Genomic DNA, 14,130 nt, shown 5'->3' with positions numbered 1-14,130 from the left:
AAATTAACAATAAATGCAATGTTAGGTATTCTACTCAGTCAAATAAAGGGCTCCTGGGAAGTTTTCATTTCACAGAATCACATCATCGTTTGTGTTGGAAGGGACCTCTGGCGATCATCTAGTACAACCCCACAGCTTATGCTAGTGCACCTGTCGTGGATATTTTGTGCTTCTATTAGGGCAAGATTTCTTTAATGTGAACCTGAACCACAGTAGTATATGACTATAATTGGATTAGGATGAGAAAGGTACTTAACACCCAGTTATACTGTGCTGAATAACACTTGATTTAATGGATAAGTAAAACGTTAGTAAAATTCTAACTTTGCTTATATTAACAGCCAATTTCATGTACTTTATTTTGTCCAGAAATTTAAAAATAGATCTGTCTTTGAACTAGGTATATTTCAGTCTGTCTAGCTATCCATGGCTTGTTCCTCATCAAAGAACAGGTTGTCTTTCTCTGTGTTCCATGTGTCCCATTCTCCTGGTGTGACACATGCTTGTAACTGGATATATTCTATAAGTGAGATCTCGTGACAGTTTTTCCTGTCGGGTCTTCACAATATCATTGCTCTACAATTGCATTTGGTGGCCCAGTATGATGGCATCTTCACTTATGGGTGGGGGGAAAATGGAGAAGGTTGAAGGAGCTGTGGCCGCCTTCTGACCCCTTTGGGCAGAGTGAGAATTACAGAACCCCAGTGTACACGTTCACTCCTAAGTCCCAAGGAGCTTTCTGCCATTCTGCATGGGTGAACGGGGCAGCTAAGGTCTTAGCCTATCAGTGGCAGAGTGCAATGGGGCAGGACACCTTCCTTCTCCAAGACCACAGGTGACATTTCCTGTGAGGAGCACATGTCTGCATCTTATGAAAGGAGATGGCATTGTACTCCCCAGCTGCACAGATACCTTCTTGCTTCTTCAGTCCTGGTGTAACCAAAACATCTCCATCATCTGCCATTGATGCCTCTTCTCCATAAACGCACATGCAGACACCCGAAGTGGTAGAGGGAGCCTTAGAGAGCAGGATCAAGCCTTGCAACAAGTTTCTAAAAGACATTTGTAAAACTATCTTTGCTTCCCAAGGTCCGCTAGTAGCATCCCAAATCCTTCAACCTGATGCCCTGGTTTCAAGAGGAGCATTCCAGGCAGAGGTCCAGTGTAGGTTATTCTAGTTGGCTTGTAATCAGAACAACTATTTGAAAGATAAGGAAACATATCAGCTTTCTCCGACTGTCATCTTTTTATGTCCCATTGTAGCCCTATAAATTTTTGGGGAAAGTTGACTTAGTTCTACTGAGAAGGATGTTGCAGAAAGACTTCCATTTTCAGACTTCATTGAGATTTTTCTTTTTAGCATGTATATTTGCACTTGTATGAGGGTGGTTCAGTTGGACACCTCAGGAGGAATTCCTTGGAAGCTCACAATGTTTTGAGGTTAGTTATATTTACTGTGCCCTACAGCTGCTTTCCAAAAAGCAGAACTAGTATTTTAAAAGAAAGACTGGATGCTTAAAAGCAGCCTCATGGATCTCACCTTCTTCAGAGGAACTGCGTATCCAGCTGTTCGCAGCATTTTATGGGCTCTAAATCTGAGATTGCAGTGGTTTGTGCTGCATCTCTAGATCAGCTGCTATAAAGGAAATCATTATTTTTCCCCAAACACTGTCTCTGCTGCAGAGGAACACATGATTAATCAAAACAATTAGTACCTATCTCCTGTGAAGTGCCCATTTTTGTTTACAATTGTCCTGGATTTTTGCTCCTCATGCAGCCAGTGACTCCTGACGTATAGCCATCACCACCACAGGACAGGAATGGGTATTTGCGTTTGAGTATTGCAATTCTTTCCAATGAGTGGTTGCTGTTTGCAAGCAAGGCAAGTGGAGCCTTCAGTAGAGTTTGTGGCATTTTCCTATGGCTACGTGAGGCTGAGATTTATAGGGAACCACTCACAGCAGCCCATCCATTGCAGTACTCCATCTCACACTTGTGCTCCTGCCACATTCTGGGAAGCAGAAGGGTTTTGCATCCAGTGCTTCCTAGTCTAGAGGATTTCAGCAATGCTGGGAGAAAAACTAAGCCTGGAGGGAATCCCAGCAGATGTTCTGCACAGAAGTTCATATTCAGGACTGTTAAAGCACAAGCCTTAATTGCTGGTGGCCCATTTTCCAATGTGATGGTTATATTCTAATGTACCAGTTTTGCTTCAATCCTGCTTGATGCTGACACAAGCACCGACTAAACTGCTAATCCCCCGTGTGCCCAGACAGCTTCCTGCTTGCACTGTCACTCTGCTTGTTCCCCACAGGCTCTGTGCTTGTCAGAAAATCTCTAAGTTGCGATTTCCATGAGGATCCACTAATGCATGTCCTTCCTGACGTGTTGGTTAACAGATCCAACCATTGAAGTGGTCAGTCCCATGCAGGATATAACTGTTGATGAAGATGGCACAGCAGAGTTCATATGCCAATATTCTAGGCCAGTACACGCCATATGGAAGAAAAATGATCAGGAAATACATGCAGATGGGCAGCGAGTGATTATCGATCAGGACTGGAATGTAAGCATGCTAAAAATTAAACCTACGGTACCAGAAGACACTGGCATCTATTCTTGTGAAGCTGAAGGCATTAAAGTGATGGCTGCACTTGATGTTCAAGGTGAGGTCTTCCAGCCAAAGAGGAAGACTATCATGGGTTCCAAATAAAAGAGGTGGAAAAATCATGGCAGCAGCTGGCAATAACTGACACGTCAGATACCTGCTCTTTGGTGTTCACTCCAGTACTGATAAAGATGATAAAAGTAGTTGGGAGTTAATGGTAATTGAATATGAAACTGCGGCATTTCACTGTACCTTAATTCTAATTAACGCTCACTTATTACACCACTTACACATCATACCTCTTCTGCAATGAACTGGAACATCAGTGCAATGGGATGTGTCCTGCTGAATTATTGTAAATTCCAATTGGTCCAAAGGAATTTGAAGAGAATTTTTTGCTGTTACAGAGTGCTTTTTACACACAGTGTACCTTAAAACCAGTAGCTAATGGATAATGTAGAATTTTATTTTGTTTTCAGCTAAGCTAAGGTAGCTTGGTATTTTACTTACTTCAAATACTGATCACTCAGGAATTACCTTCTTACTTTGCATCAGCATTTGTGAGGGCCCTGAAAAACAGTAAATAGAAATATTAAGAATAGGTTTAGGATTTTTTATTGATTTTTTTTTTTTTTATGCTGTGTATGGAATTATTTTCAGTCACCAGGTGAATTGGTGTGATCAGCAAGAGCAATGGTTCTGATTTGATTTCTGACTATTTGTGTTTTGTTAGGCAATTATGCCTTCTTGCTAAACCAGAGTTGTCAGTATGGAAGAGCAGGGTATTATTTATTATAGCATTTTCGACATTGATAAGCACTTTCTATTTTAGGGATTTAAAAAGCTGTTAATGAACATAATCTAAAAGTATCCGAGAGGAGGTAGAATTTGCAATTCGCTGCTTTTCATAGTTAGGGAAACCAGAGCTCCAAAAGTGCACAAATAAACAGCTTGGATTTGTTCTAACAAAATTATGCATTCTCCAAGGATTTACAAACCCCTCATTGTTCTCCATAAGTATGAATATCATAAAACACAGATTTTTAATTTTTTTTGCTATTAAATAAGCTGTTCAGCCTTTTTTTTTTTTTTTTTTTTTTCCATAAAACACTTCCAGATAATGGTTATAAAGCTCTAAACAGGAGTGTCTCAGGGCTTTGGTTTATATTATAGGTCATGCTGGCCACTGTATGGAATTTGTGTGAACTGTATTTACTCAACCATGTGCTCCCACTGTTGTGCATGTAATTTGTCCACGTAGCGGGCCTAATACGGATTATACTCACATGCACCAGCCCACATTTAATTTTGCATCAGCCTGATTGCTTATGTACAAATACCAACTGATGCATGACTCCGCGGGCAAATAGAGTGTGTAGATACGTGCATGTCTCTGACCACACAATTCAACACACATGCATGAGAAAATAAACCTAACACATTATCACAGAGCTTTTGTAACAATTCACAAATTGACTACTCAAAATACCGCTAATACAGATTTTAACTTTTTGTGTGTTTCCTAGAGGCAGACTCGTTAACTCAGATGACAGTCACTATAGCTTTGCCAGCTATAATATTCTCTCATATTTGCTTTGCGTGAAAGGTATTAAGATGTTATCAGGAGCTGTCAGTGGATTCAGTGGATTCGCATCTCCCCAGTTATGATGATAATTGCGCTGCCTGGGAGATCTGTGGGAAATGTTTCCTGCTGTGGGACAGAAGGAATTTGATTATATTTATCTTCCTGAGCCATCCTTTCTTATCAACTGTTGGCCTGATTCATATAAACACCAACGCTTCTTTTTTTTCTTTATTTGTCAAAACAGAAGTCAGGTTTCTGGAGGAAGTCTAGATGAAATGCTAGAGGTCCTAGAGGTTTATAATTATTTTAAAACTATCTCACTACTTAAAATGTTTTTAAATATAGTATTGTGTTAGAGCTTGGTTGAAATCAACAACTAAACCTACAAGCACAGTTTATCACGTCCACATCCTTTCAATCAACTTTCCAGCAGTGGCAATCATCCAGTGCTCCGAGGCTTATTCATATTCAGATATGCATGGCCAAACAATTAATACGGTTCGTTGTCCTTCTTTGCTAGCCAAGAACAGCATTGTCCAGGGCTTGGAGAACGTGGAAGCCGTGGAAGGAGGGGAAGCCCTGTTTGAATGCTATCTTTCCAAGCCCGAATGCTACAATTACAACTGGCTGATTGACGATGAACCTGCCAAAACTACAGAAAACACTGAGATGGTTTACTTTGAAAATGGACGCAGGCATCTTCTGCTGCTGAAGAACCTAACTCCACAGGACAGCTGCAGGGTGACTTTTATGTGCAGCGATGCGGTGACCTCAGCCTTCCTGACGGTGAAAGGTAAGTGAAGCACTTGTGCATGGGGAGTCTTAAATTTCTGGTTGGAAGGGGCAAAGGAACCGGGAACATATGATGAGTAGCAGAGAGGAAAAGTTGCATCTGTTGCTTGCTTCTTGCCTAAATCTTCTTCCCACGCAATAAATGGGTGATGTTTGGCAACTTCCTTTTTCTCTTGTTCCGTATGCCGTGACATGGATATAAGCAGTATCAGCTGGCAATGAGTTAGCAGCAAATGACTGTCTTACAGTTGTCATTATTCTGCTGAGCTGGGTTGTGTTTATAGGTACTTCAGGGCTTTAGAGATGAGAGTTATATCAGCAATAATATTATCTCCGCATCCTTGTATTGTATGCTGTTACTGAGGGGATCGGAACCCGTTTCAGAGTACAAGAACAGCCATCCTCAGTCATAGCATGGTATCTCCATTGTGGTTTTTTGCTACTTGGGAAAGACAGGCATTGCTAGGTGGGTTTTTGCTCCTGAGAGTTTTGGAATGTTTCAGTCCCCAACAATACCCCCTGTTCTAGTGATCTACATAACCTCCCTTTTAATGATCTCCTTGGTCTCCAAGGCCTGACTGTCCAGAGCTTCAGCATAAATATTCACAAAAACCTCTTGCTTGTATTTTTTCTGTAACCGAGGGCTTCATTACCTCTTTTTATCTACAGGATGGCGCCTACAAATCTTGCAGCCTCTGACAGATGTGGAAGTCTCTCTGGGGGAGAAAGCTACATTTAGCTGCGTTCTAAGTGAAGCTGTGCCACTTACTGAAGTTGCGTGGTATAATAATGACGTAGAGATCCAGTCGGATGAGGACTGGGAGGTACAAGCAGATGGAAATAAATACAAACTTATTCTGAAAAAAGCCCAACCGCATCATTCTGGAGAGGTGACCTTTGCTTCCAGGGAAGCAATTGCATCAGCCAAGTTATCAGTGATAGGTAAGTGTCTGTCGTTCTAGCCCAGCTTAAAATCTCAGATGTTGGTATTGAGCTACAACTTTGAATTTTCTAATCTTTGTACTGATTCTTTTCTCTTTGCCTTGCACATCCCAAGCTAGTGTTCTTAGTCTGAGAAGATGCTACTGGACAACTTGTTCTTTGACCAGAAACATTCCACCTCATCTGAAGAAAATTATATCAGGCTGGGGATGGTAGAGATGTTCACCAGCTTTCTTTAGCTGCACTCTTTTGTAAAATGTAACACAGAGTCTAACGGCAATCCATTTACTCAGAGTTGAACATCACGCTCAGCAAATGTGGATATGGAGGGAACTGAACTGGAGTGCACATGGAAAAATAATCCAGGACATCAGAGAACCCTTTGAAATCTGCTAATCTACTCAAGTGCAGGGCAACCAGTTTTCCAGATTAATCAGTTGCATATTAAAGTCTTCTTGTGGGTGAGATCCATGAAACACATACCTCGTAATTCAGAGATACAAGAGTTAATAGCTCTTGGAGTACTTCACAAGTAGAAAAGATGATCATTCCCCAATTCCCTCATGGGGCAGGTCAAACCAATAATTTGTCCATTCCAGCACCCAAGGTCTGGCTCCTGCCCACAGTGGAGTAGGTGGATCACCCAGCAATGGTCATGCCAGCACAACCCCAGTGATGGTTATGAGATAATTGCAATGTGTTTTAGCTGTACATTGTAGTTGAGATGTTCAGGAGCCACTGATTGACCATCCATTCTTTAAATTTTTATGGATAGTCTGCCTTCCCAACGATTTCTGAGACTTGAGAGATCTCTGATACATTCCAGTCATTTACACACACACACACACACACAAAAAAAAAAGTGTGCTGACAGATATAAAACAGTGTTATCTTATTTTGGGCACCTACATTTTAAGAACTGCAAAATACTATCCTCATGAACTCCTTTTGAGAGGTTTCCTGTCTGAAATTTGGCTGAAAATAGAGAAAAGAAGCTTTTATGTTATATTTGTGGTGTCCAGAATTAAAGAACAGGCTGTTGACTTGATTTGCCTTTAATTTGTTGCGTTGGTACATCATGGCAGGTCATTTACTTGGTAAATGCCTTGAACTTAAAGACTAAAATAATTGTTTCTGTCTTCTAACTCCAAGTGTAAAGTAAGTCAGGAACATTTTCCAATGTACTAAGCATGATCATCAGCAGCCGATCTGGTAGGACACTAGACCGTTCCTGTCATGTATTTATTTGTTATTGCCTGATGCTGTGACAGATATAGCAATTACACAGAAATTGAGTGTCTTGCTATTAAATTACTAGAGTTACTCTGTAGTCCAACCATAACTTGATTTCCATTAAGACCAGACCTGAAATAAATATGATCAAGGCCCAAACATACTTAACTTTTCAGCTAAGTTCTGTGGTAATACGGACAGCGTAGGGTCATCTTTATTTTGAGCGGGGTGGGACAAAGCAGCAGGAAAAAATCACAATAATATGTGACATTAAGTATGTGAGATAGCAGTTGGAAAATGAAAGTTTGTCATCAAAGGAGAACTCAGTGGTGCACAGGTATGTCTCACCGTCATGGGCACGTAGCCGCTCACCTTTACAATAAGACAAATACTGAATCTGTTGTGCTTCCTTCTCATTGCTTGTAGAAAGCTCTTGGTTGTTTTCCTGTAAAGCATTATTGCTCATATCACACATCATGGGACCTCTGTTGTGCCTTCAGCCCACCCTGAACCACCTGAAGAACCAGAAGTTTTAAGTAAGAACAGCCACTCTGTAACTCTGTCTTGGTACAAGCCATTGAGCGACGGCGGTTGTGACATCCTAGGCTACAACGTGGAGAAGAAAATCCCAGGTATTGGCTGGCAGTCATGCAACAAGGGCATTATTCAAAACACGGAGTTTATGGTGGACGATCTCACCCCGGGTGAACCCTACAGATTCCGCGTCTCAGCTATAAACAAAGTTGGGTCCAGTGAGCCGGTGCACTTCCCTCAGATGGTGCGGCTAGGTGAGAACGGAGAGATGCCCCCATGGAGGACTGCAAGCTGCTGTAGACTTTGTGTTTCGCATGGCATGCCTGCTTCACCCATTCCAGGCGTCTCCTGGAAGAGTTCACTCTGCAACATCTTTCAGTGCTTTGCTACCAACACAATAGAGGAGAAAGAGCTTGGAAAAATTGTTCTGGGCTGCCATGAACAAAACCTGCTGCGTTGTTAGTACTCAACACTTATTTTCTCCAAACTGCATCAAGCTGTCTTGCAGCCTGCACTGCATCCATGTGTTGTCCCATCACCATGGGTTTCTTTTCTGGTGGAGTTAGGATGGAATGAATCAAAAGGGGCATGTTGGAATGCGTTTGGGGTAACCAAGACCCTGATACCAATGCAGTGGGTGGGCAGTGTTGTCTTCTTCACCCATCTTTCTCTTTCATTATATTATTTGCGTATCTTTTTCAATAACACCCCCCCAAAGAAATGCTGGAGGACACAGTTCCTTTGCTGTGTGTTGGTGAAACTTTGGAAGCTACAGTGGGCTACAGAACTACTCCCTCCATCTTTCTTTTCTTGCAACTCTTTCTGTGATAGCCAAATGCCCAACAAATTCCTCCAAGTGAGAATACTATTTTAAAAATCCTCTTTTCCTTAAGGCTCAGACATGCAATGATGTTTTTGCAACATGACAACTGCCAGTGCTGGATTCTGATAATTCTGCATATGCTGACTTTGTCTACGAAAAACCCAAGGCATTTTGGGCAGTGGTCCCCTCACTCCAGTGAAATGTGCAGAGGGGCAGATCACGCTTAGGAGTGTGATGCTTTTAGGAACTCAGCTGTGCGCTTTACGTGCCAGTCAACACCTCTGCGTTCGATGCATTTGTCGTGACTTCATTTTGAGTATCGCTGTTGTACAAACAGCATGGTGTTGGCAGGTCTCTTTCCAAAGTAAAGAAGATACAGAGAATTTTTATTTTTAAATTCTTCATACTTTTTGAGATTTACTCTTCCTAAGCTAGCATAAATATATATATATATATAATTTTTTTTTTTTTATTTCAAGACTGGGATGAATACTGCTTTTAATAATCTCTTTTATTTTTTATTCTTTTTATTGTTTCTTTCTTGTCTCACTTCAGAACTGCTTCACTTCTAAATATTAAGATCTTCTAGAATCTGTAGGACTGCTTGAATACTGGTGATGGGTAAATGAAGATCAGCAAATAAACACAAGGAATGTGAAAAATGCAACCACTTTTGCATGTATATATTTAAATGGAGCTGTTTTAACCACTGGGAGAGCTTGTAAAGTTATCTTGATACTATCTTTGCACTTCCAAACTTTGAATGCTGTCAGTCATCCTTTTTTTTTTTTTTTTTCCTTTGGTTGTCTACAACAGCTAAAAATCTATAGATGAAGGATGGGATATTTGGATATTTTACAGAGTAATCTTGAGTGCCTTAAAGCCAGATTATATGTTCTTTGTGTTAATTCACTTTTTTTGTAATTACAGAGGCTCCAGTTACAGTCACCCATCCTTTGGTGGGAGGATCAGTTTCAGAAGGGGAGGTGGCTCGCTTGGAGTGCAAATTATCAGGTGAAACTGAAGAGAAAGTCACATGGTTCAAAGGAAAAGAAGAAATACAAGCTGGAGGGAGATATGAGATCATCTCTGATGGAAAAAAGCAGATACTCATTATTCATGCATTTAAACCTGAAGATCAGGACACATATACCTGCATGGTTTCTCCAGAAGTCAAATCTGTTGCCAGCTTGTGTCTTGAAGGTACAGAGAGTATATTCCTGTGATGATAAATCAGTTCTGTTTATGGACATCCAGGGGCATCTCCACAGCTTGGACTGGAATTCATTTTCTTTTACAAGCTGTGATAACAATCCACAAAAAATTGTTAGAGAATCATAGAGTCATGGAATTGTTTAGGTTGGAAAAGACCTTTAAGATCATCAAGTGCAACCATTAACCTAACACTGCCAGTCCAACTACTAAACCATGTCCCGAAGCACCACATCTACACGTCTTTTAGATACCTCCAGGGATGGTGACGCCACCACTTCCCTGGGCAGCCTGTTCCAGTGATTGACAACCCTTTTGGTGAAGAAATTTTTCCAAATATCCAATCTAAACCTCCCCTGGTGCAACTTGAGGCCATTTCCTCTTGTCCTATCGCTTGTTATTTCTCCTCCTGTTCGGTATTGCCCGGTATGTTTCTGAATCCCTAACAGCTTTGAGCTGCTCAGATAAGATTTTCCCAAGTGAGATATTTAAGGTGTGATACAGTTGTCTCTACATGGGTTTCTGGTGCCTTTTGAGATGCTTTAGGATATTCTGCCCAGCCTTCAGCTGCCACCTCAAAAAGTGAGGGCTCATTCGTATGTTCTGCAGGATATCAGCTAGCTCCTTGTCCCAGACATCCCAAATATCTTTGAGTCATAGTGCTTAGGAAGCTGAATTGTGCCCCTATGGTGGGATTCAGTGGCCCACACACAGGCATCCAGTGCCATTGAGGCACTTCAGGATATCACTCCTGGCCTCCATCTCCTTCTCCAGAGCGACCCAGAGCACTCGTAGGTCCTGTATTGTATCTGAGAGCTACATGTGGATGTCCCAGATAGCCTGGAGCATCTCAAATGGCACTGGGCACTATCCAGAGGCAAGTCAGCGTGTCCCAGAGGGTGAGTCACAACCTTCTGACTTAGACACATCTAAACTGAAGTATCTACAGGCAGGTACCTCCATATGAGGTGGGAATCTCAGCTCCCATTACAACCAGTGGAGATCTATTCAAGTCAGTCAGTGAAGCCCTGTCTAGCTGTAAAATGGATGAGCCTGGAATAGCTTCCCAGGCTCCACTGACAGTCTTAACTAGATGTTCATTGACTGCAACATTGAAAAAGGGCAGAAATTTATGTATCATCAGATGCAAATGTGCAAGGAAGAAAAAAATATATTGTTTGGCTTTGTTTTATGCACATACATAGAATCACAGGATAGTTGAGGTTGGAAAGAACCAGTCCACCCCCTGCTCAAAGCAGGGTCACCTAGAACAAGTTGTCCAGGACCACGTCCAGTTATATTAATTTCACATTTTGTTCTCGACATAATGCTTAGTTAAATGCCACAGGTAGTCCTTCTGCCCAGGCTTTAGAATAACATTTCCACGTGCTTTCTCAGAGCTTACTCACAGACTTTTAACATCTTATCAATGTAATTCTCCTCAGTTCCCACAGTGACAATGCTAAAAGAGATTGCCAGTGAAGCTCCCTCTGCAACGCAACCAGAAGAGCTGGTGGATGGCCATGTCCAGCCCAGTTTGCCCCCTGAGGCTGCTCAGGAGGGAGACCTTCACCTCCTGTGGGAAGCTCTGGCCAAGAAACGCCGGATGAGCCGGGAGCCCACCTTGGATTCCATCAGCGAGGTACCTGAAGAGGACGAGAAGCTTCAGAAGTTGAGGAAGGAGGAAGCAGAGATGTCTCACTATTACTCAGAAGAGTACTCCACGTGCGATGAGTTGGCTAGGACAGGAGAAGCAGATTTCTCTTTCACAAGCTCAGATGATGAGTCTAGAGCTGGGACTCCTTCACTAGTGAACTACCTCAAGAAAGCTGGAAAGGCAAGTGTCAGTGTTACTAGCAAGGCTCAGTCTATCTCCACGGGGAAATTATGGAAACAGTGGGAGAAATCCAGTGTGGAGACTGTTGTGGCTGCCCCAGCTGCTAAGCCAGCTAAACCAGAAATATCAGATTTAGATGATCCTTCCATGAACAAGGCCGCTGTGAAGATCCAGGCTGCTTTCAAAGGCTACAAAGTCAGGAAAGAGATCAAACAACAAGAGTGCCCAGTGTTTACTGAGACCTTCAAAGATTTCTCTGGTGAGCCTGGAAGCACTCTCCACCTTGAGTGTGTGGCTCACAGCAAAACTGACATGAAAGTCCGTTGGCTGAAAGACGGAGAAGAGCTTTCAGATGGTCGCTACTATCACATAGACAATTACAGTGATGGGACCTGCTCTTTGATTATCACTGGCCTGGATATGAAAGATGCGGGTAAATACACCTGTGAGGCATCCAATAAATTTGGCAAGGTTTCACACAGTGCTAAGGTGGTTGTTGGCACTCAGGAACCTCAAGCTGTTCATAAGGAGAAGCAGGTTAAACAAAGCACTGACAGTGAGACAGAGAGCTCATCTGGCAGTGAGTTGGATGATGCTTTCCGTAAAGCAGGAAGGAGACTTCATAGACTCTTCAGGGCCAAGATCTCAACAGAGATATCTGATGTGGAGGAAGAGCTCTTTGTCAGTGCAGATGAAGGGGACATAGAGGTGGTCGACCATCAGACGTATCGTGAGGATGACCAGTATATCTACATCAAGTTTGAAATCTTGTCTGAGGCAAAAACTGCTGCCACTCGATTCAGAGAGATGTTTGGTGCTCTGGGAATTCCTGTGGAGATTGACATTTTGGAACAAGGCCCTAAAAAAATGGAATTGCGTATTGGGAAAGCAACACCACCCACCCACGGGAAGTTTGTGCCACCAGTAGTGAGACCTCCACCACCTTTGCTGACTTCTGATACAGGTAGGTGAAGCAAACCTGTTTATTCTTTTGAAAAGACAGCTGGAGCATGTCAGATTGTTATCTTTTCACTCACAAATAACTTCTAAAATGCCTTTGTTTTTCATTTGGTGCAGATATTTTTCTGGAAACTTTGCACTTTCAGAAAAACGGATTATTTTTTTATTCTTTTTCATTTTGAGGGAGAGGAGAGAGGTTAGTGATGAAGGAGGGGGTTGCAAAGTATTAACTTATCTACAAAGCTGCTTTTCACAATAGAAAGGTCCCTTACTACAATAATATGGCCAGAAATGCTATGATTATTATACTTAAATAAGTGAAACAGTTTTCAGAACAGTCCTGAAGGAGACAAGACATTTCGTCAAGGAGAGGAACAGAAGCAATGTTCGCAGCTGTGGTATTGCAATGTTTATGGTGTTACGGAATATCTTCATAGTGTTTGTCAAGGAGTGTCGTCTTGACTGTTTTTATAGAGAAAAGATCTCGCTCTGCAATTAAAAACCCTAGAAACCAGAAATCTTCAGGGCAGCAGTGCTCTTAAAATACATCTTTTAACACAACCAAGTTTTTCCTTTCTTCTCTCCTAACTACCCTGACTTTAGCTCCCATGTTCATGACTGAGCTCCAAAACCAAGAGGTACAAGATGGATATCCAGTCAGCTTTGACTGCATTGTTGTTGGCAAACCGCTCCCCACGGTTCGCTGGTTCAAGGATGGCAAAGCCATTGAAGAAAACGATCATTACATGATCAACGAGGACCAGGAAGGGTGTCATCAGCTGATCATCACAGCTGTGGTCCCCACCGACATGGGTGTTTACCGTTGCCTTGCTGAAAACAACATGGGAGTTGCTTCAACCAAGGCTGAGCTTCGAGTGGACCGTAAGTCTCAAAATCATTGCGGAAAAAAACAAGGGAAGGAGTCATGCTGAGGAGTGGATATGTTTTTTTTCAAGAAAAACACCATTTACGTTAAAAAAAATGTATGCATTGCCCACAAAACATTTCACTTGCAAACCTCTTTGGTTCAATTTGGTTTTGCCGACTCCAAGGCAAGGCTCAGAGCAAAGCTTTTCAGATAAAGGGGGGTGTTTTCCATAATCCAGGGACATCTGGGATCCTGCTGCACTAGCAGTGTGAAATTGACCTACCAGTCACTCAAATTAGTAGGGAAAATGTAATTATGGCAAGAAAAACAGTTTCAAATCTCAGATTCTAGAAAAACACTTCCTTTTCCATTTAACAGTGACCAGCACTGACTATGAGACAGCAGCAGATGCAACAGAGACATCTTCTTACTACAGTGCCAAAGAATATATTTCAAGGTAAAATACCGAACTCTAGCTCTTTCTAACTTCTGACTTGGTAAGATCAATATGTATATTTATGTCAAGCCTGGTTTTGCTATATCTAGCAGGGCCAGTTTAATGTCATAAAGGAACAGCCAGACCAGCTGAGATGCAATAACTGCAACAGCTGGACATTTATCATGTGCAAGCTCGCTCTGACTGCCTTCAGGCTAGTCTGGATATTTCTTCGTGGTATCATTCCATTACTTTTAATGTCATACGGTGCTGAATCCATTGTCGTGATGACAAAACCCA

At 42.0% G+C, this 14,130-nt stretch overlaps 1 protein-coding gene across 19 annotated transcripts in view; it reads left to right on the top strand.

Annotated features, from left to right (window-relative positions):
- The window catches only part of OBSCN (obscurin, cytoskeletal calmodulin and titin-interacting RhoGEF), a 199,853-nt gene that overhangs the window by 118,131 nt on the left and 67,592 nt on the right, over window positions 1–14,130 (top strand). For 15 of the 19 annotated variants that reach the window (XM_054814826.1, XM_054814829.1, XM_054814834.1 and 12 more), the window contains 8 exons: window positions 2,400–2,666; window positions 4,714–4,986; window positions 5,655–5,927; window positions 7,661–7,948; window positions 9,448–9,720; window positions 11,175–12,530; window positions 13,130–13,408; window positions 13,773–13,851. In XM_054814826.1, the coding sequence (XP_054670801.1) occupies window positions 2,400–2,666; window positions 4,714–4,986; window positions 5,655–5,927; window positions 7,661–7,948; window positions 9,448–9,720; window positions 11,175–12,530; window positions 13,130–13,408; window positions 13,773–13,851 (3,088 nt within the window). The remainder of the gene's footprint in view (window positions 1–2,399; window positions 2,667–4,713; window positions 4,987–5,654; window positions 5,928–7,660; window positions 7,949–9,447; window positions 9,721–11,174; window positions 12,531–13,129; window positions 13,409–13,772; window positions 13,852–14,130) is intronic. The other 4 variants (XM_054814843.1, XM_054814836.1, XM_054814832.1 and 1 more) reach the window with 2 other exon arrangements.

This window comes from Grus americana, chromosome 2 (assembly GCF_028858705.1).
Source record: "Grus americana isolate bGruAme1 chromosome 2, bGruAme1.mat, whole genome shotgun sequence".
Lineage (NCBI taxonomy): Eukaryota > Metazoa > Chordata > Aves > Gruiformes > Gruidae > Grus > Grus americana.
The sequence above is the reverse complement of the archived record's forward strand: the minus strand, read 5'-3'. Positions and strand labels throughout refer to the sequence as shown.